Source organism: Nuphar pumila, chromosome 1 (assembly GCF_984573655.1).
Source record: "Nuphar pumila chromosome 1, dmNupPumi1.hap1.1, whole genome shotgun sequence".
Classification (NCBI taxonomy): domain Eukaryota; kingdom Viridiplantae; phylum Streptophyta; class Magnoliopsida; order Nymphaeales; family Nymphaeaceae; genus Nuphar; species Nuphar pumila.
The window spans coordinates 73456222-73479863 of NC_143249.1; the positions used below are offsets into that span (position 1 = coordinate 73456222).

The 23642-nt window shown below is 36.1% G+C and overlaps 1 protein-coding gene across 1 annotated transcript; it reads right to left on the reverse strand.

Annotated features, from left to right (window-relative positions):
• Positions 1-458: 458 nt before the first annotated feature.
• Positions 459-22780, reverse strand: LOC149849031 (subtilisin-like protease SBT5.3). Its single transcript, XM_090006586.1, has 12 exons — positions 22643-22780; positions 22296-22574; positions 19450-19556; positions 19259-19356; positions 18478-18642; positions 17690-17801; positions 16222-16871; positions 13161-13212; positions 2430-2897; positions 1748-1862; positions 1427-1640; positions 459-1207 (listed from the first exon to the last, which is right to left on the reverse strand). Exons 1-12 carry the CDS (start codon positions 22778-22780, stop codon positions 651-653), a joined length of 2955 nt encoding a protein of 984 aa, XP_089862712.1. The 3' UTR covers positions 459-650.
• Positions 22781-23642: the final 862 nt, after the last annotated feature.

Genomic DNA, 23642 nt, shown 5'->3' on the forward strand with positions numbered 1-23642 from the left:
TTTTAAAAATTTAGCGATGGATTAGTGACGGCTATTATCCGTCACTGATTTAAAATAGCGACGGACTCGCGATGGATATTATCCATCGCTAATTTAAAATAGTGACAGACTCACGACGGATCATTTCTGTCGCTAATTCATCGCAAATTAGCGACGAATAAGTTTTGTCGCTACTTAGCATCAAAAAATTCATGATGGAAGCTATCTATCTCTAATCCAACGCTAATCCGTCGCTAAACTGTTTAGTAACGGATTTAAGTCATCGCTAATCCACAGGTTTCTTGTAGTGTATGTACACATGGTGAGAGTCGAACCTGGGACGAAGTGGTCAGCAGCTTCTCCCCAGCCCCAGGCATTCGAGCAACCCGGTTATATCAAACGAAAAGTATATGGGAAGGCACAATGAATCATAAAGAAAACCATGAGAATGAGAATTTGTAGCACTTTTATTATTATTATTTTTTTTTTTGTGATGTAGATACAGTAGGATAGATATTGTTGACTGTCATGACAAATTTCCAGAATAAGAAGGCAGCAAAATATGAACTCTTTCAAATTTTGAAGTTAAATGTGCCTGGAATATCATGGGCGTTCAACCTGCAGCTCCGTCACTGGAATTAGACTGTAGGGCATGTTGAGCTCCACTTGATTTAGACTGTAGGACGTGCTTGGTTTCTGGTAACCTTGACCACTATTGGGCTTCTAACAAGGTGTTTGCCATCAGACCATGTTAAGCTCCCAAACACGTAACCATCACTAGCACCCTCCTTAACTTCAGCAGTCACTGTAAATTGCTTCTCTTCGCCAACCTTCTCGAAGGTCAAGAACTCTGGCTTCACTGTGATACACACATGAGGTGGTGACTGGATAATAGCCCTGTAAGTTCCAGGGGTGTCGACGTTCTTGACAGTTCTAGAGGCGGTATCGGATCCGTTAAGACCAATGAAAGAAATTGAAGGGTAATTGAGGTCTCCAACCTTAGGCACCTGAGGGGGGCAATTGGCGTGGATGTTCATATAAAAGAACTGTAAAGAGGTATAACCAATGGCGCAGAGGAAGTTAACATAGTCATCAGCGCTGCAATCGTAAACCAAGCCTGGGTCCAAAACGCTGGTGGGCCTAACATGACCAGCTCCATAGCTAAATGGTGTTGCATTCACTAGAGACGCATTTAAGATTGGTTCCCCGGTGTTGCTGTTCGGGCTCGCTTAATAAACAAATACACGAAACAAATTAGGATTCACGCAGGGAGTATAAATTTGATGGGATAAGTTAGGACACTGCAGAATGGAGCATAAATGCAATATCAAAACTTGTCACAAAGTAGCAAAATATCAAAACTTGTACCATATAAGACTGAAGGCAGTCCTGATACCTAGAATGTTCGTTGTATCATATGCATCACAAAGAAGTGATTAATTCTCACCAGTGGTCATAATTGCAGACTTAATAGCAGCCGGACTCCAATCAGGATGAGCCTTCTTCAACAAGCCAACAATGCCGGCGACATGAGGGCATGCCATTGATGTACCAGAGTCGACGAAATACTTCACCCGGCGCTGGTCGGATGGAAGTACTGTCAGTCGTTTAGCCGGAGAGTAAGCTGCAAGTATCTTCACTCCAGGTGCAGTTACATCAGGCTGCCATGTAAAAGAAAGGGTCAACCACACAATTATAATGACCCAAGGATCAAGACGTATATCAGTTTATTCCTGAAGATTATCATGGGTACTTTACTAATGCAGACCTTGAGAATCCCCTCAGTTATAGAATTAGGCCCCTGGCCTGAGTAGTCAAGCATGACTGGTGCAGGTTTTGAGCCAAGTGTGGTGACCGGAGGAGATATATATGCTACAGGAGACCTGCATGCATTAACAAGGTTCTTGGTTATACATCCTGCTGACTTCATCAGCTTGTTAGAATGAGTGTCAAACAGGAGCTTGATCTTAGTCCGGTTATCCAAGCCTGAGCTCGGATTCCTGTAGTGTAATGAGTTTGAACTCGAAAGCTTGACCGCCAACTCAAGCTGTTTATGACGTTGGCATGCCCATGAAAAGAATAATTTTTGGGATGTCTTTAACAGCTTCCAATTTAGGAGACACCATTATAAAGATATACTTCATAATAAAAACTTGTTAAAACAGTCCAGAATCAAGGTACGTAACTTCAATTGACAATTAAAAAAGAAAAGTTAAAATGATTCCTTGAGATACAAACACAAAAAATAATTGGTTATCCAAAACAATACCATAAGTAAGATTACCCACACTAGTCTCATTGTGATATTCAACATATAGTATGTAAGTTAAACCCATAGGACTTGGTTTTACAAGAGATTGGTTCATTTATCGTCAATCTGAAAACCCATGTTTGAGGTTTGATTGTTTTCTTAAGGGTAGGGTTTTGTATAGGCCTAATTATAAGTTTACCCGAATTCGATCAAGCTGAGGTCAAATATCTTGATTTTGGCAAACACTCCAATGTTAAGAAAGAAGAGATCATGAACAGTTCTTTGGACCTGGGTATGTTTGGCAATCAGGTGAAACGTGGCTAAGTTCATGAACTCCAACATTCCTGCTGTTGAAAGCAATTTTCTCAAGCAAACGTGCGGTCTGTTAACAAGAACAAGGGCATATGGAAAAGCACCATACTTTGTGGAACTGATGTAGTCATAGACCTTCTGGCCATCTGATGCAGTGACTTGAACGGCTGGAAGCACGTGAAAATCGGCCGAGGTTCTGTTTCCGGTATCCGGATCATTGCACAGGATCATGCCGATTCCTCCGGCCTTCTGTACTGCGTAGCCCTTTGTAATTCCGTCAATTATTCCAAGGAAGCAAGCCACAATCTTTCCCTTTGTTTTCTCTGGATCAAGGCTGTCCTCTAAACACAAACCACTGGTAGTTTCAAACAAAGAGAAGTTGCATTATTAGTACAGGACAGAACAAAAGCAAAACCATTGATCAAGTAGAAGGCAATACTGAAATAACTTACGCAGCAGTAGCGTTAGAGATTTGGAGGTCATGCCCTGAAGCCAATGGGTAAGACCCTTTTGGCAGGGATGCTGAGGGAAGGCTTCGTCCCTAATCAAACAAGGGAATCGTTTCTTAGTAAACCAAAATGTGGCAGGATTTTACAGGAAAGGTTTCTAAGTCACAATCATTCAACAACCATCAGAGATTACCAAAGTTAGTTATTAGAACTCACCCCTGATGCTAGAGAAACAGAGCAGTGAGACTAATGTTTTAGTCGGTGATGTTTCTACTAGTACTTTATGAACTCCGACGTCTCTACAACTACTTATAAACCATTGATGAATGAGCTCACCATGTAGTGGTCGTTATGGTGAACTTGATAATCTTGATGATTTTCTGTGGGCCCAAAACAGAAGCAATGCAAAAGGGAAAATTGCACCAGAGGGCTACTCAAACATAAACTCAAATAACATCTTCTGTTTGATAATCTTAAGCATCAAACATATATAAGCATGGCTGCTTAGTACATCACACAGTACAAATCTCAAATACATAAAAAGAGACAAAATACAACTTATCTCGTGAGAAATGCTTTCTTCACCACCATTGCAATGGTCTTTCTTTTTCTCTAATTTTCGTGCTTCAACATTCAGCGCTCATTTTCTCTTAAAATCACCTTCAAAATGCCTCCATTCCATTATGCTAGGAATATGGCTCTCAAGGTGGGTAGGGTATCCACCACCATTTTCCCTTTACTTTTTTTTTTCTCTTCTACGCCCTCTTTTTCACACCTCTTAAGCTCATACGAATTTCTCTTTCTAAATGAAACCCATTACAATTTTAAATACATCAAACATTTCCCTTCTAAGTCGAATAACCAAAATGGCCTTAAATTATTGGGTTTAATTTTCAACAAATCTCCTTAAACCCATTTTCAGTTCATTTGTTTTATGCCAAACATAACCTTCAACCTTTTAAATACATCAAACTTTAATGGCTATGAAAATATGTCTGCTACTTGCTCTAGTGACAGACAATGCATTAACTTCACTTCTTCCTCTTCAACATGTTTTCTAACAAAATAAAACTTGATGTCAATAAGCTTGCTTCCATCATAGAAGATCGTGAACTTCACCAATGAAATTCCTGACTTGTTCTCAACGTATACTTTCATTGCTTTTTTTTGATGAATTTCTAAAAAATCAAGCAACTTTTTGGGTATTATCCATAAACAAAGCAAAATCAGAAGTATTCATCTATTGCACACTCACAATCCGTATAACCAACAAGACAAATCATTTGCAAATAAATAAAATAAACCACGAATTCGCGACAACCAACTCCTCTTCACAAGTAAATCGAGTGACAATGAGTTGTTTTTCATAACACCACATGAATGCGGTGTTATCCATAAACAAAGCAAAACCGCAAGTATTGATCTATTGCACACTCACAATCCGTATAACCAACAAAACAAAAATCATTTGCAAATAAATAAAATAAACCATGATGAAGTGTACCTCTTATGCAGTGAAGTATTTCTTTTGTAGCATTGAAATGTACGTCATTTGGTGCTTCCATGTATCTACTCACCAAACCAATTCCATAAAGAATGTCTGGTGTTATGCATGTCAAATACCAAAAGCTTCCAGCAAGGCTTTTGAATTAAGTGGGATTCACATTCCCATCACGAGCACCCTTCTTCAACTCAATTCCACACTCCACGGGTGTGGGTGCAGGATTGCACCCATCCATCTTAAACTTCTCGAGAATTCTTCTTTCATAGCCACTTTGACAGATAAATATGCCATCTTTGAATGTGAACAACTTCATATCGGTCATTTCAAATTCACGAGTCGTGTTCTTCTTAAACTCATGAATCATGCTTGAATTGTTGCCGGTAAAGATGAGAAATTCGCATATAAGTATACTATCAAGATGTCATTCTTTTTATTCATCTTCTTATATAAGACATGTTCATAGGGGCATTTTTTAAAGTCATTCTCTTGAAAATAAGCATCAATCATTGCATTTCATGCATGTGGTGCTTGCTTAAGCTATATAGTGCTTTCTTTAACTTATAAACTTTATTATTTATCTTCTTTCTTCATATAACTCAATGGTTGTTCAACATAATTTTTTTTTTCAAAAAGGCCATTCAAGAAATCCGTTTTCATATTCATTTGAAAATTTTTTCATTTATTTTATACCGCTATAAAAATCAATAATTCAATAGTTTCTAATCGAACGAGAGCAAATACCTTTTCATAATCAATGTCTTGCTTTTGATTGTAGGCCTTTGCAACTAGCTCTGCATTGTGTTTCTCTATTTCACCATTTGCATTCTTTCTTGTAAACCAACTTCACACAGACAGGTTTGTGCCCATGTTCGAGAGTTGTCAACTGTCATGTGGCATTCTTCACAATTGATTTGATTTCATTATCCATGGCATCTTTTCACTTCTTCTCTTGAATTGCTTCTTCAAAGCTTATAGGGTCACAATGTACAAGAAAACAAAAGATAATTGGATGCTCATCAGTAACATCATTTTCATTATATATATATATATATATATATATATATATATATATATATATATATATATTATTGCTTTTTGTTGTTTGAAGCCTTTCACTATAACTCTCTTCGAGTAGTGAATTGAATGGAGATAAAGAGCTAGTTGGATGTGATTAAGGGCTATGTATAGGACCTTGTGGTCCCTTTTCTTGCTCTTCATTTTCAATGTTAATGCCAACTTCATTTACAACTTCATTTACAACTTCGTTCCCTTCCAATTATATGTTTCTTCTTCATTAAACTTTATATCTTTACTTTTAAACACTCTCTTTGTGATGAGGTTATATAACTTATAACTCATTGTGTGCTCACTATAACAAATAAAAGTGTATTTTCACTGATCTTCAAGCTTGGTTCTTCTTTCTTTGAGGATTTTAGGATAGACAACACACTTAAAAACTCTAAAGTGCGCAACATTTGGATTGTAGAAGCTTTATCTTGAACTTTACAATCTTTGTTGGACATCTATTGAGAATGTACATAGCACATGCTATGACTTTGACCCAAAACTCATTAGGCAAATCATTTCCTTTCACCATGCTTTTTGCCATATCAAGAGTGGTTTTGTTATTTTTTTTTGTGATGTCATTTTTTTGAAGAGTGTAAGAAGTTTCATGGCTCTTGCAAAACTCTTGGAATGTATTTAAGGTGTACTCGCCACCTCTATCATACCTCAACACCTTGATTTGATAACTACTTTGCTTCTCTACAAGTGTCTTTAACTCTTTGAAATTTTCAAACACATTGGATTTTTTCTTCAAGAGATACACCCATGTCTTTATACTATAGTCATCAATGAAAGTGAGAAAATGGTTATTTTTGACATAAGCTTTAAAGCTTCAAATATATTCGCATGCACAAGTTGTAATGACTTTATATCTCTCGATATGCATTTTTTTTGTAAAATTCCTTCTATGTTGCTTTCCAAGAATACAAACTTCATGTGGATTATCAATCATAGGAAGCCCCTTTACCATATTCAACCATGCTAAGGTCTTCATGTTGAGAAACTATGTTTTTATGATGCATATGTGATGATAAATATGATATGCTTTTATGTATGAAACTTAATATGTTATAATATGACTGAATATGATGTGCTATGAATCTAACGTATATTTGATGCAAGGGTCTTTCACTTGAAGATAGTGAAGGCTTTATGTTCAAGTAAAACATCCTGATGCAATCATACTCATGGATTGAAGAAAAAGCTTGATGAGCCAAAGAGATGCATTAAAGACTATCCAAGATGATCGGCTACTTCAAGATGTCTTTTTTCTTCTTTAGAGTCATATGTAACAGAACCTTCAGAAGCATGCATATTTCATATTAGAGTATATGCTTTAAAATCATACACAGTCATTCATATACAAAAAGACAAGTTTTCATAAAAAGAACCGTTATGCATATTATAGTATTTCAAAATGACCTTTTTAATCATTGTACCTTCTAAAAGCATTTATGAAAAAAGACAAAAGTGATAAGATATGCTAGCTCAAAAAGATAAGAGCATCATATATGAAGTGTCAAATTTTTCAAAAAGCATTAATTACAAAGAAATGACCATTTGTATTTACTTACTTAAGACATGACGATTGGTATTTGAGAACATTATTTATTACTCAAACATTAATTGTACCTCTAAGCATTTACTCAAGAAAAGACCATTTGTAAAATAAGTACTACAAAGAGCATTTATTGTACTTTCAAGTATTTACTCAAAATGGTGATTTTTTTATATTCAAATATTTAATATATTACAAATCATTTATGTAAGAAATGACAAATTACAATATAAATCTTTAATGTACCACAAATCAATTAATTCAGATATGACGACTTGAAAAATCAATCATCACCTTTTATAATATACAAATATTATAATATACAAACCTCTATCGTTTTTCAAAAAGAATTTATTGAAAAATGACAACTTGTGAAAAAGTAAATAGTACACACATTATTGTATTTCAAAAAGCACACAATCGTTTCATAAAAGAGATGATGTCTTTGATAAGACAAGATAACCCTCATCAAAAGTACTCTCATTTGAATAAAGTATTTTCAAATAAACTCGACTCTTCTTTTACTCCTATATATATAAACAAAAGAATGTCAAAAACAAGACACAAAAAACACTTTTCGAGATAACACTCAGAGTTTTAAAAAAGAGAAAAAGACAAAGAAAGCTCTCTGACAAAAATCGAGTGTGTGTTTTAGAAAGAAGAATATTTTGTTCTCCTGAGTAATTATTCTGACTACTTTTGAAAGAGAGAACATTCTAAGAGAATCTTCATACGTGCATTTATACTCTGCATATCATTCTGAAGGTTCCATAAGAAAGTGTTGTAACTTTCTATTTTCTGTTGTATTCCTTCTTGGTTGAAGAAGAAGACCTCTGTGTTAGAGGGTGTTTCCCTTCTCTGTTGAGAGAAGTAGACCTCTCAGGAAGAGGGTGTTGTATTATTTATCCCGTAACAAGGATTAAATAGTGGAAAGCTCAAGTGTTTTACTTGAGGATTGGACGTAGGTCAGTAACTCGACCGAACTAGTATAAATCATGTGTTTATTGTGTGGTGTTTATTGCTTTATTTTTTAATTATCGATTTGAAATCAAATATCATTATTCACCCCCCCTCTAGTGGTATTTCATTTGGTATCAGAGCAGGTTCTGCTGGTTTCGACATAACAAGTCTTCCAGCACAAAAATAGCATCAACCTCTTATGCTCGTGACATTGAAGGTCAACACTCATCTTGCCCTCCTTTTTTTAATGGCACTAACTATAGCTACTGGAAATGTAGAATTATCATATTTCTCAGGTCTGTAGATTTTGTTGTATGAAAAATTGTAGAATGTTCATATTCTTCTCCTGCAACAGACTATTCTTCATGAAATGATGAAGAAAGAAAAATGACAAATCTAAATGCTAAAGCCATGAATGCACTATATTGTGCCATAGATCAAAATGAATTTAATAGAATATCTGTTTGTGATTCTGCCTATGATATTTGGCATTCTTTGGAGGTTATTCATGAGGGAACAAACAGAGTAAAAGAAGCTAAGATATCTTCATTGGTTCGAAAATACAAACTTTTCAAGATGATCAAAGATGAAACCATTACTGAAATGTTCACTAGATTCACCAACATCACAAATAATCTTAAATCACTGGGAGAAAATTATTCTCAGTCCGACAAGGTAAAAAAGGTGTTGGGATCACTTACTTCTGATTGGGAGAAAAAGACTATTGCCATTGAAGAAGCCCAAGATCTATCCAAACTCACCTTAGACGACCTGATAGGTAACCTTATGGCCTATGAAGTCCATATGAAAGAAAGAAGGGAAGAAAAATAACCTATAAAGAAAAATCTAGCTTTTTCAGCTCTCTCAGAAGATGATGATTCAGAAAAAGATTCTAAAATTGCTCTTCTTACTCGAAGATTTCAAAGATTCATGAGAAAGGATAGGTTGTCCAAAAAGCTCAAAGAAAAACAGGATCCAAAAGAGGAGATTGCGTGCTATCAATGCAAAAAACCAGGTCATGTGAGACATGATTGTCCTCTTCTAAAAAGAAGATCCAAAGAAGAAAATACAAAGAAAAGGTTCTTCAAGAAAAAGGCTCTCCATGCTCAATGGGATGACTCAAAACCATCCACTAGTAAAGAGTCAAGTGATGATGAAGCTGAAACTGCAAATATGTGCTTCATGATGGAAGAAAGCCTTGTAAGTCCAAATTCAAACTTTTCTTTTGATGATCTTCTAGAGGCTTTTCAAGAACTATTTGAAGAATCTAGAAAAATAAGTCACAAGAATAAAGTTTTAAAATCTAAAATCTTACAGCTTTCTCAGAAAAATGAGAAACTTTCCATTGAAAATTCTAATTTAAAAAGAAAGAATCTCATGTTTACCTCTGAAATTATGTCTACTAATTCTAAGACTAAAAATCTTCAAGTAGAAATTTCAGAATTAAAAATTAAAATTAAAAACCTTATGAAAACGGTTTTCAAGCTTACCAAAGGAAAAGAGAACTTGGATAAACTTTTAGCCTCTCAAAAAGTTTCTTTTTACAGGCCCGGCATTGAGTACTCTCATTTTTGTGCAAATAAAAAAACTTTTTTTATCAAAAGCTCTGCTGACTTTGAAAAGAGTTATTATTCTTAAAATAATTGCAATTCTTATTCCATGAACTCCTCTCAGATCATAGATAAACCCAAATATAAATGGATATGGGTTCCTAAGTCTAACAAGAAGGGACCCGACTGGGTATCAAAAAAGTCTTTCACTTGATTTGTTGCAGGCAGTGAAAAAGAAGAACAGGTGGATATTAGATAGTGGATGTTCAAAACATATGACAGGACGTCCAGAACTATTTGTTGTTCTTCAATACAAAGAAGGAGGAACTATCACCTTTGGAGATAACAACAAAGGCTTAATAATTGGTATTGGTAATATTGAAAATATTGATTATCCTCTTATTAAAGACGTTCTTCTTGTGAAAATATTAAAGCATAATCTTTTAAGCATCTGTCAAATGTGTGACATAGGATATAATGTCAATTTCAAACATGATGCATGTCTCATAGTTGACTCAAACAAAAACATCATTTTAAATGGAACAAGACAAAATAATGTCTATGAATTATATTTAGATAATATTTATGAACATTGTCTCATAGCAAATAATGACTCAAAACTTATGGCATATGAGGATGGGACATGCAAATTTTAAATATATATCTAAACTTGCCAAAAATAATTTGGTTTGTGGATTACCTAAAATATCATTTAAAAAAGATTATTTTTGTGATGCTTGCCAACTAGGAAAATTGTCAAAATCATCTTTCAAGTCAAAGAATATTGTGTCAAGCAAAAGACCTCTAGAACTTCTTCATCTGGATCTTTTTTGTCCTTCTAGAGTAGCTAGTCTTAATCATAATAAATATGCTTTTGTCATTATTGATGATTACTCAAGATTCACTTGGGTAATATTTTTGAAAAATAAAAGTGATACGTTTTATGAATTTGAGATTTTATATAAAAAATTACAAAATGAAAAATCATCTACAATTATTAAAATTCGTAGTGACCATGGAGGAGAATTTGATAATGATCTTTTTGTAAATTTTTGTAACTTGTATGGTATTTCACATAACTTTGTCTTTCCTAGAGCTGCACCTCAAAATGGTGTAGTAGAAAGAAAGAATAGAACTCTTCAAGAATCTGCCAGAACAATGCTCCAACATAACAAGCTTGCTAAATATTTTTTGGTTGAAGTTGTAAACACTGCATCCTATATCTCAAATAGAGTTCTTATTAGGCCTTTATTGAATAAAACTCTCTATGAATTATTCTATAACAACTCCAAGAATAGACGATTTTAAAGTCTTTGGTTGTAAATGCTTTATCCTGAATACTAAAGATAGTCTTGATAAATTTGATGTTAAATCTGTTGAAGGCATATTCCTAGGATATTCAAGTCATAGTAAAGCATATAGAGTATTCAATAAGAATTCTAATACAATTAAAGAATCTATACATGTCAGATTTGATGAATCTATTAGTCAAATTGTACATAATAACACTAATGATGATGACCTTGAAAGTATAGATTTTCCTTTAGATAATACAGCTGAATCTAATGAAAATGATCATCAAAGAACATTTGTTGAAATCAGAGATCATCCTCAAAAGCAGATTTTGGGAGACCTAACCAAGGGGGTTCAAACAAGAGCTCTGTTGGAACATATTGCAAATATGACCTTCATTTCTCAATTTGAACCTAAAAAGATTGATGAAGTCATCATAGACGAGTTCTGGATGCTGACAATGACTAAATAACTTAACCAGTTCCAAAGAAATGATGTGTGGGACCTTGTACCAAAACCAAAAGATCATCAAATCATTGGGATAAGATGGATCTTCAGAAACAAACTAGATGAATCAGGTAATGTTGTAAGGAACAAGGTAAGGCTAGTGACTCAAGGATACAATCAGAAGGGAGGTATTGACTTTGATGAAACATTTTCTCTTGTTGCTAGACTTGAATCCATTAGAATGTTTTTGGCTTCTGCAAGTTTTATGGATTTTAAATTATATCAAATGGATGTTAAAAGTGTTTTTCTAAATGGTTTTATAAATGAAGAAGTATATGTAAAACAACCTCCAGGTTTTGAAAATGAACAATTTTCTGATCATGTTTTCAAACTAAAACGTGCTTTATATGGATTAAAATAAGCACCTCGTGCTTGGTATGATAGACATAAAACTTTCTTATTAAAAACTAGATTTTTTGTAGGCAAAGCAGACTCAACTTTATTTGTAAAAGTAGTGGATGTTCATACCTTAATCATTCAAATATATGTGGATGATATCATCTTTGGATCTACTAATAACGGTCTTTGTCAAGATTTTTCTAAGTCTATGCAAAAAGAATTTGAGATGAGTATGATGGGAGAACTCACCTACTTTCTTGGGTTGTATATTAAACAAACCAAGGATGGAGTGTTCATCAACTAGTCAAAATATGCACATGAACTTCTAAAGAGATTCAACATGAACTCAATTGCTTCAAAGAATACACCTATGAGTACAACCACTACATTGGACAAAGATGAAGATGGTAAGACTGTTGATACAAAATTATTCAGAGGTATGATAAGATCTCTACTATATTTAACTACTAGCCGTCCAGATATTATGTTCAGTGTTTGCTTGTGTGCTAGATTTCAATCAAGTCCAAAAGAATCACATCTTAAAGTTGTAAAAAGAATAATGAGATATCTAAAAGGAACTGTTGATTTTGGGTTATTTTATTAAAAATCATCTATATTTGATTTAATCACTTACAGTGATGCTGATTTTGCTTGTAGTAAATTCGATAAAAAAAGCACAAGTAGAACATGTCATATGCTAGGACACTCACTGGTGTCATGGTTCAGTAAGAAACAAAATTGTGTATCATTATCAACTACTGAAGCTGAATATATTGTTGCAAGCCTAGCATGTACACAAGTTATCTGGATGAAACAAACCCTAAATGATTTTGGTTTAAAATTCAAAAATACAACTATTTTATGTGATAATACCAATGCAATTAATTTATCTAAAAATCCTATTCTTCACTCACATACTAAGCACATACAAATTCGACACCACTTCTTAAGAGAACAAGTCTTAAACAATATAATTAAACTTGAATTTGTACCCACTAATCAACAATTAGCTGACATTTTTATTAAACCTTTAAAACATGAAGACTTTATACGTATTATAAGAGAATTAGAAATTTGTAAACTAAGTGACATATAATTAACTTATCACACTTAATTGTATTTTTACACATATAAAACTTTGTAGTATCATATGACATTTTTTCACATTACGTTTTTACAATTCTATACTATAGTCTAGTTTATCATTCATGCATATTACATTGAAAATATTTACTGTAATGTCTTTTCTTTCTCACCACATTTGGTATCCCCAGTCAAATATTACTTCAAAACTCATACTACTTTGTGTCCTATCTCTCTCTCTCACGACATTTTTTTGGTGTCTTCTCTCAAAAATATTTTTATATCCCACTTTATGTCTCATCACATATACATGCCATTCTTGATTCTTTTTTTCTCATCAATGTCTCTTACACCTATATGAGCTATAAACATTAAATCACACAAATCATGACAAATTCCTTATGTCATTCATACCTTTCAATCATGACACCTTATTAATGCCTGTCAAGTACACATCACCTTTTATTTCATTTCAACATATCTTTGCACGTCTTTTTTTTTATCCCTTCATATTCTAAAATATTATTGTCGTTAAGCTTGACATAACAAGTACACTCAAACCCTATGACTGGATTCTTTAAAAATTCATGTCTCATTTCTTTTATTTTATTTACTCCAACACTTGTTGCATATTTTCTTTCTTTCTTTTTTCACTTTTCAACTTTCCTTTATGTCTTATCTATACTTATCGCTCATTCATAAAGAGCTTGACATAATGTGATTGGACCTTATGTCCTTACCATCACACGTGAAGTGAATTATTTTTGTTGTCGTTTTATCTCAAAACCGTGGATTGGCCCTTTGACAAGATTGTAAAACTTTACTTTCTACTCTCTCTCTCTCTTTATTTTATGGACTATCCCATGTCGAGTTTCTTTTGTCTTTTAAACTATGACTCTCAACTTGTCTCTTTATGACTATTGTTTGCATCTTACTCTATGTCATTGCTATAACATCTCCTTATGTCACTCTCATTCATCTGTCAAAAACATTGATCGGACAATATGTCCTTTTTCTTCATTATACGAGCTTTATTTCTTTTCATTAAAGAAATAACTCAACCTTCTCTATTTAATGAACCCTTGCATTTGTACCTCTATCACTCAAAAATCCATCATACATTCGCAAGTTTTTTCTCTCTCTCTTCAAGTTTATTCTTAATTATCCACCTCTCAGTCACTAGAAATGGCCTCCTCTTCAAAATCCTACACCAATGATTTTGATATGATTGATTCCTCCGAACTAAGATATCCAGATCTTATACAACACTACAACTACGTCAATTCCCTTCAAATTCAATCAGGTAGACTGATCTCCTTTGATGATTTCTCCTCATTTGACCTTGAAACATCTCTACACGATTTCACCTATATTCTAGGATCGTCCAAATGTGCCACCTATTATCCTGACCTAATCAAACTCTTTTACACAAATATGTCAGTTGATAATGACCATTAGACCATTACCACTATGGTTCGTGGCCATCTCCTTTCCTTCAATGCTCATACACTAGGTGTCATTCTTCATATCCCATCCTGTGGTACTGAACTGTCCAACATAATACTACTTGAACGTTCTGTGTTTTGCAAAATTCTCACCTCTACTAATTCGACCAAATTTTCATGGCATTCCAACAATCTCAAACCACATGCAAATCTTCTCTCTCACATCCTATTTTACAACTTCTTTCCAAAATCCAATTCACAAGGATTTGTGGCCAAAAAAATTTCTCTTTTACTATATGCAATGTTTTGCTCTCTACCAATAAATTGGTCGTCTATTATTTTTGAAAACATGATCAATTTCAAAAAAATTTGCCTCCTTCCTTTTGGTTATTTCATCTCATTAATTCTTTCATACTTCAATGTACCCCTTCACGACGAGGTAGCATCCTTCTCTACTAAGGTCTTCGATGCTAACTTTTTTGTTCAAGGGTGTTCTCCACAACAACCATATGAAGATGAAGAATTCAATGAACCAGGATCTGAGCAAACATCACATTCTGACTTGTTCTCCGTTCTGGTGGATGTCCAGACGACATAAGACCTTCTTATGCAGAATCAAGTTGCCTTAATCAAGGCTTTTCACTCATTGAAGTTAGGACAAGATCTAATCCTCAAGAATCTGCATTCACCATCAAATTCTGAATAACATTTTCTTGGTCTGTAATATTAATACTCTGATCCCTCATTTTTGTCAATGACAAAGGGGGAGAAAACCTACCTCTCCTATATAGGAGAAAAATGATTAACTCTCTATCTCATACACATGAAGTGTACACAAACTTTTTATGTTATTATTTTTTGTATTTTTTATGATTGCTATTTTTTATGCATTTTTCATTTTTGATATAATATTTAAATCATCTTAATATATATGGCTTATTGATAAGGGGGGCATATATTGTCATCATAAAAAAGGGGGGAGAATGTTGAGAAACTATGTTTTGATGATGCATATGTGATGATAAATATGATATGCTTTTATGTATGAAACTGAATATGTTATAATATGACTGAATATGATGTGCTATGAATCTAACGTGTATTTGATGCAAGAGTCTTTCACTTGAAGATAGTGAAGGCTTTATGTTCAAGTACAATATCCTGATGCAATCATACTCATGGATTGAAGAAAAAGCTTGATGAGCCAAAGAGATGCATTAAAGACTATCCAAGATGATCGGCTACTTCAAGATGTCTTTTTTCTTCTTTAGAGTCATATGTAACAGAACAGAAGAAGCATGCATATTTCATACTCCACTTATCATAGTTCTCCCTATACAATATAGGCACTTAAAATTAAATATATTAGCCCTTCATTCCATTTTCAAACAACCACACTTCTAACCAGCAAATTATCAAAAAATTGGTGCATATTAACGTGACATCAAGTTTGTGGGCTTAAAAGAGAAACAATACAAAAGGAAAAAAATCACAAGAGAGTAACAAATCAAACATAAACTCAAATAGCATCTTCCATTTGATAATCTCAAGAATCAAACGTATAAAAACATAGTAACACATAACACATTTTAAATACATAAAAGAGAGGGAAAAATACAACTTAACTCATGAGAAATACTTTCTTGACCACCAAAATTGCAATGATATTTTACACTAATTTTCATGCCTCAATATTCAGCCCTCATTTTTCTCTTCAAATCACCTTCAAAATGCCTCCACTAATGCTAGAAATAAGGCTCCTGTGGTAGGTTGGTTATCCTACCACCATTTCCCCCCTTCTCTACTCTTTTTTTCTCTTACAAATTTTCTTTCTAAAACACATTACAATTTTAAATGTCACACATTTCCTTTCTAAGTCAAATGACCAAAATGCCTTAAAATTAGATGTAATTTTCAACATTCAACATGATAAGAAATATATCACATGGTAATTTACAAAGTTCAAGAGAAAATTTTGAACACTAACCTCGAGAGTGATGTTATTGCCAAGAGTCACATACGAAGCAAACGTCCTGTCTATTGTGCTTGCTGCAACGGTGATTAACCATGGAGCCACATTACCCACTGTGCCCGGTGTAGGCCCGTCGTTTCCGGCCGCGCTGACCACCACGATCCCTTTTGCAATAGCATGAAGCGACCCGATGGCGATCCCATCGTAATAGTAGTCAAACGAATGGAATCCAAGCGATGCCGAGATCACGTCCACACCATCAGCGATGGCTATATCAAAGGCAGCCATGACGTCGGCATCGGCGCATCCAACGCCTCTCTCCAATGAATTCCAGCAGACTTTGTAGGTCGCGACACGAGCCCTGGGCGAACCACCCTTAGCAATGCCATTAAGAAGACCAAAGATGCTTGCATTGCGCACAAAGCTGCCTGCTGCGGTCGACAGAGTGTGTGTACCATGGCCGTCATGGTCACGGGGAGAGACGAAGTCTTGCATGGTCAGCTCAGTACCATAGCCATGGTAGAAGTAACGGGCACCGATCAACTTCCTAGAGCCAACCACAAGTCCAAATATATGTATATAAATAAGTACGCATGCAGTCAGGCTGCATCATTATGAGATAAGTTAGATCTTCCATGGGCTGCCTAGAATTTAGAAAAAAAAAAAGAGGCTCCATCACATAATGAATGGACGCAGCAGATGGGTCCAAGGTTTCACATTTGTCCTTCCAAAAGCAGTTCATCTTTCTTCTAATTCTCAAAAAAAAAAAAAAATACATAGGTTTCTTCTGGGTTTTCAGGAAAACCAATACTCTTATTACGGCCTATAAGGGAGGGAGGATCAGGTGCAATGTGATTGCACACTTTTAGTGTGCTGCTGCACCTGAACACCCGACCATCTCTCGGATACAGTCTGTCAGCTAACAGCAGATGGTGGTGCAGCAGCACACTTAGAGTGTGCAATCACATTGCACCTGATCTCAATTCCCTCTAAGGCGGTGTATGATTCATGGGACAAGACCCCCACGGGGACAAGGCGGGTGTTGTGCTGTGTTTGATTTGCAAGGACAAGGCAGTCCTGGCCAGTGTTTCCAAAGGGGTCGCGGTAGGACACACCAGTCTGAGTCCGGTGAGCTCTGGACAAACACTGTCCAGCGCATCAAACTCCATCTAAGAGATTTCCACTCACTCTCAGATCAACCATTTGGTTTGAATAAGCACATTCTCTGGATGACCACATTTGCACCGGTTCCTGTACAGTAAAAACTGGCCGAACTAGGATTCTGTTATATAGGACCTAGTGTGATGCTCTTGATATTGGACTTAGTTTAGGCACAATACTGGTTAGATATGAGTCGACATGGTCCTATATAAGCTCATGAAACCTTCCACGCAAGGAGGAGGAGGGTTGTAGTAAGCATACTTGTTGCATTTAAAACCGTTTGGGTCAGTGCCATTATCGCACACTCCTTTAAACCTCGCAGGGACTGGCCCAAAACCTTCATCGTTGAAACTCTCTGATTCTGGCCAAACTCCTGGCAACACCACAAAAGGAGAAGTACATATAAGAAATTTAGTATGATGGAAAATCATAAAGATGACTTTAAATATGACCAAACACAAGGGTGCAAGTATGGATCAATTCAATTCAATAAAAAAGAAAAGTCTCATTATCGGGACTCTTAAGTGAAGAAAAAAATTGTGATCCAATAAGGGCTAGTTTGTTTCGTTCCCATTAAAGGGAACGGGCTTAATTTCATGATAATGGGCAGTTCCAAATTCAGATACATTTGAATGTTTGGATCAAATCCTTACTTCTGATCCAATCACTTTACCAAAATCAATTATAATTAAAGTGCAATACATGGAGTAGCACAAGGATTCATATTTTTATTGATTCTCGGAGGTTGGGCTCACCAGGTACCATAGATGCAACATTATATATGAAATACAATGAAAATTATTAATCCATGTGCACAAGCATTGAAATCCATCATCCAGTGAAGCAGACACGATTTTTTAAAAATTTCAATCAATTACAAACTATTTTGCTATATTTAACTGCATAAACAATGTACTTTTAATGAAATTATACGAAAATTATATATTAAACAAATTAGGATGATATCCATATGTGTTATCATATCATGTCTGAGCGTGTCCGGTCGTGTCACTAAAGACGCATGAGCAACATGGATGACACATACATACCGCTGTCCATGTTCGCAATAATCACATCTTCACCGTAGTTGGTCGTCTCCCATATTGAGTTTTGTAGAGTCAGGCCATCTTTCTCCAGGCCCATGAATTCCCATGATCGGGTAGTGTAAAGTTTATGAATCTTGTTGGGAAACACGGACAGCACATCTGGGTGCTCTGCAAAACAAAATTGCAAAAGATGCTTTGCATAAGTTACAGATAAATAATTGCAATTTATTGTCTGTAAAATCATTGTAATTGTAGTTGGGCCCTCACAATACAAATCGTTTTGACTCAATTTAACTTCATAAATGTGTTCAGTATCATCGGTTTAGCATGAATCGACCCTTGATTCGTGTTTTTTCGATGAAAAACTACATCATTTTGAATCAGTGAAATTTGGTGCATTTATGGCCACCGTTTTTTGGATCGCTAGAAAATCCTGTACAGACATTAGTTTCTGTTAATCCAAAAGCCAATCGCAGCTAAATTGAACATTTAGATCACATCTATAAGGATAAATTCCCAAAAATTAAAATGTGTTTTGTCAAATTGTTTATATATATACATTGCATTGAAGATAATTAAATATACTAACATGCAAAATAAAGCATGCTAAATCTATCTATCCTGTTTATCCAACACTTGGTGAGTAGATACATGAAAACATGAATGTGTAATGCTGCAACAGTGTGTGTGTGTGTGTGTGTGTGTGATATTATTTCCTTAAAAAGATCACATATCCATATTTAATATGATTATTTTGTTTGAAAGAAATATTTAATATGATTACTTGCTATCTCAGCAGCTTCCTCCTCCTCGAGAGTGGCAGCAAACCCATTGATATGATTTGTGTAGGAGTAAAAGACGGAGCTTTTGGCCTTCTCAGTGCTGTAGAAGGTCACCGTGCAAAACTTTTTAAAAACAAAAGAACCTTTCATAGTAAATACGAACAACACAAGTTTATAAGGTCAGACTTCTTACCTTCCTAGAAAGGATCCAAGGAAATCATAATGCATATTTCTGACTTGTTCGTGATCTACGTCGTCTAGTGATGCATGAGAATGTTTCCCCATGTACACGATATATGACTACCAACATCACAAAACAATTACCCCAGTTAATGTTTTTGTACTCAAGGTTCCTTCAACCTTTTTTTTCATTCCTTAGAAAATTTTCACACCCAATATATATATATATATATATATATATATATATATATATAGAGAGAGAGAGAGAGAGAACCTTTTTGGCTGCATAGGTAGGTGTGAGGTATAAGCAGAAAAGGATAGCAAAACAGAGGGGTACCCGAGAGCCCATCTCCATCCTGAAATGATATCTGCCTATGGTCCCCCACCCTCCAAAAACAGAGGTTGGTCTCCTTTTTATACAACTTTTGAAGCCAACTCCTCACCAGTAGCCAAGGAAGTTGGAAACATTCCTACAAATATAATTTGCTCCTATTTTCAGGCGATTGGCAAACTGTTTACTTTAATTAGTGACTTTCTGGTGACTGAAAATCATTGGTAGTTAGGGTTGTTAATGGGTTGAGTTGACTCGACCCGTATCAAATCCTATAGGGTCAGGGTTTGGCCAGGAGGTCGGATTAGAACCCGGATCAGACCCAAAAGGTTCGATTAGTATATGGAGCTGGGTATGGTTTGGAAACTTTCATACCAGACCTGTGTCCAACCCGAGTTCTAATTAAGACTCGTCAATTTTCAATGTAATAAAGTTAAAATAATATTTTTTTACTGGGTATGGACAGGGTCTGGTTCATACAAACCTTATAGGACCCGAATATGGTTCTCATATGACAGACTTGGTAGGACCTAAGTCCAGACCAGGTACCAGCACCTCAAACTCAGATCCGCATTCAGATCCACGTGGGTTGGAACCAGCTCCACCCTGTTAACAACCCTAGGGAGAACAATTCCAGACAGATTTTTGAGGGGAAGCTTTTGGTTCCCCACACTATTTTCTAAATTTAGCAGCTTATTGCAATGCCAGCTAGTTTCAATATTTGAAATGTTCTAAATATTCCATTGATGATAGGGTGGTCGCCATCCAAAGTCTTCCAAAATGCCACTCTCCTCCAGAAAGTAACCTCACGACTCTTCTCCAATCGTCAATCGCGCATTGGCAGACTTTGGTTGATAAAACCCCAATCAGCAAGAAGTGCACCCAAATTTGATCTTGTGGCAAGGGATGCCCCTTATGGGTTTCGAACTCGTGATGTTCACAAGCCACCCTACTATATGAGCACTAGGGAGCCCTTGTAGGCTATTTAAAGACGTTTAGTGGGCACTACTTTTTTTTCTTTCTAAAAGCCATGCTGGGGTTAGTCTGACGCTTACCAGTTATACAACTTTACCATTGGGATTTGAACTTGCAACGTCCCAACACAAGGTGAAGTGCACTAGCAGCTCCTACCAGGCAAGCGGAGCCTTCGTTGGTTTTAGTTGGCACTACTTGACAATGGCAATCCGGGCCTCTATAGTTCTCTATGACCGCATTGCATAAATAAATTCCATGGCATTATGGAGATTTTCTTGGCTAGCGAAAATCTCGGATTTACATTTTTTTGTTCTGGGAAAATGTCAGAAAAATAAAAAAAAAATCATGAACATAATAAAAGTAAGCATGAATATATGAAATACAAATCGAATATGAAATGCAAAGCTAATGTCACTACTTGGTACTTTTGAAAATAGTATGAGCATGATTTTCTATTATGTTGATGTTAAAAAATGCCTTAAAATTTCTGATATTTTCAAAATGAGGGCGGTATTTGTCAATATGTCTCATAGCACCCTTGGTCAAAGTGACAAATATGACTTTTGTTTCAGAATTATGTGAAAATAACCAAAGCAGGTTATATGCCCCCCCCCCCAAGACGGCCGTTAGCTGCACCGCGTGTTCGGGGGTCCCAATGAGCGCCACGCATGTGCGGCTCGTATCCCCATATTTCTTAGCATCAATTAGCATCGGAGTCCGACGTTGTTGCAAAGACTTAACTTCCCTTTCTGCCATTGATGTCATAAAACGACGATTCTAGAAAAGGAGCGGTTGCAAAGACTTAAGTATCCCGAAGATAGTTATTTAAGACTCAGTCCTTGCACTGCAGAATTATTTGAGAAAGGAACCCCCCTGATCAAGAAGGCCATGAACATGAACCCTCTCTCTCTCTCCTTTCTCTTTCTACCTCTGTGCATATCCAGCAGATGATCCTATATTGTTCCATCAAGCACCGACTGACCTGCACACTGACTATAGCCTGATTCAGAGTTTTTGCCCTTACAGGAGGGGGGGTCCGGGGGATCCCCCCAGCGTGGGTCTTTGGGGGGGGGCGCCCCTGGCGGGGGGGGGTCTCGGGGGGGGGGGGCTGGCTGGGGTCTCTGGGGGCAGCGCACCCCAAAACAAATTTTTTTTTCGGCCTTGTATAAATTCTTTCTTTTTTTTCCCTCTTGTAACTGTCGAAAAAAAACAATAAAGTGTTTTGTTTGATCATGGCGCTCATATATTTCCTTCGGTTGTTTCTTGCTAGCGGTTTTCGTAACACCCTTTCTCGTGATTTTCTAATTTTTTTCGCTACGCAATTTTCGTAAATCGCTACTCGATTTAACAATTTTTTGTTTTTGTTTTTTTCGCTACGTGATTTTCGTAAATCACTACTCAATTTAGCGATTTGACATTTTTTTTCGCTACACGATTTTCGTAAATCGCTACTCGATATAGTGATTTATGAAAATCGCATAGCAATTTGCCATTTTTTTTTTCGCTACGCGATTTGCCATTTTTTTTGCTATGTGATTTTCATAAATCACTACTGTGTGTAAATCATAAATCGCGATGCCGAACTCCACCTCTTTGAGCATGATCTTCGTCGTGATCAGGCTGTAGTCGCCAGCCGTCCCGATGGCAATCTTGAGGTCTGTGATGGGGAAGCCGGAGAGGAACGTGCCATTCCCGATGTTGGTGGGGAGGTGGGTCCTATCAGAGAGCATGACGTCGGAGGTCGAGATGAGGACCTCGCGGTGCCAGAACCCGACGAATGTCTGCCAAGACTTGAGGGTGCGAACGCTTGTGTTGAGCAGCGTCAGGGTGGCCTGAAAGGCATAGCCCTTTATCAGAAGTATTGTCGACGTAGGGGTAGACGGATTGTACTTTGAAAGACTCTATTGTAGGTGTACTGAAGGAAGATTCCATTGTAGGTGTCCCTCAAGGGCAACGGAGGGGTTGCCGTAGTAGGTTGCCCGCTGGACGAGGGCAGCATTCCGGCCACTGTTAGCAGAAAGAGGACGATGATCACCATCGGATCGTCGACTCTTTGCCTCTCTTAATTTCTTCTCTAGAGAGAGAGAGAAAGAAAGGGTTTTACAGTGTTTCACAGAGAAGGAAGAAGAATAAGATGACGACAGAAAGTTCAAACGAAAAGGAAAGAGAGAGCGTTTCAGGTTTGTTTTGTTGTTTGGACTTTGAAGAGTTAACATCATCCTTGACTTTCTGAATGGAGGATATTTTTGTCCTTTTTTTGAACTGTTGTTCCCTTTTTTTTGAATGGAGGACATTTTTATCATTTTCTCAAACCATCGTTTCATGGCGAGAATAGCAGGAAAGGGTACTTAAGTCTTTGCAACCGCACCGAATTCTGATGCTAAGTGATGCTGACACACACGGGGATACAAGCCCCACGAGCTTTTATATGTGGCGCTCATTGGGACCTCCGAACATGCACTGTGGTTAACGACTGTCTTCAGGGAGAGAACACACAACACCCTTTGAAAATAACAGCAGGAATTATTTTACCAATGGGGCCTTCGCTTGTCTAGCAGGAGCAGTTAGTGCATGTCACATGTGTTGGGATGTTGCAAATTCGAACCCCATATGTTATGGTTGTATAACTGGTAGGGGTCAGCCTAACCCCAGCTTTCTCGGTCGAAAAGACACAGCAGGAAATATGTTTTCTATTTATCATTTTTGTAAAAATCTGTTTTGAATTTAAAATTAATTTGATTGCCAATATTCTTATCCATCAAAACTCCAGAAAAATAAAAATTTTGATTTCTTCGATTTTTTTTTTGCAGTTTAAAGTAATAACTTAAAAGACATTAACAATTACTTAAAAGTTTTTTTTTTAAACAAAGCGGAAGATAAACTATTTTAAATTCTCCTTT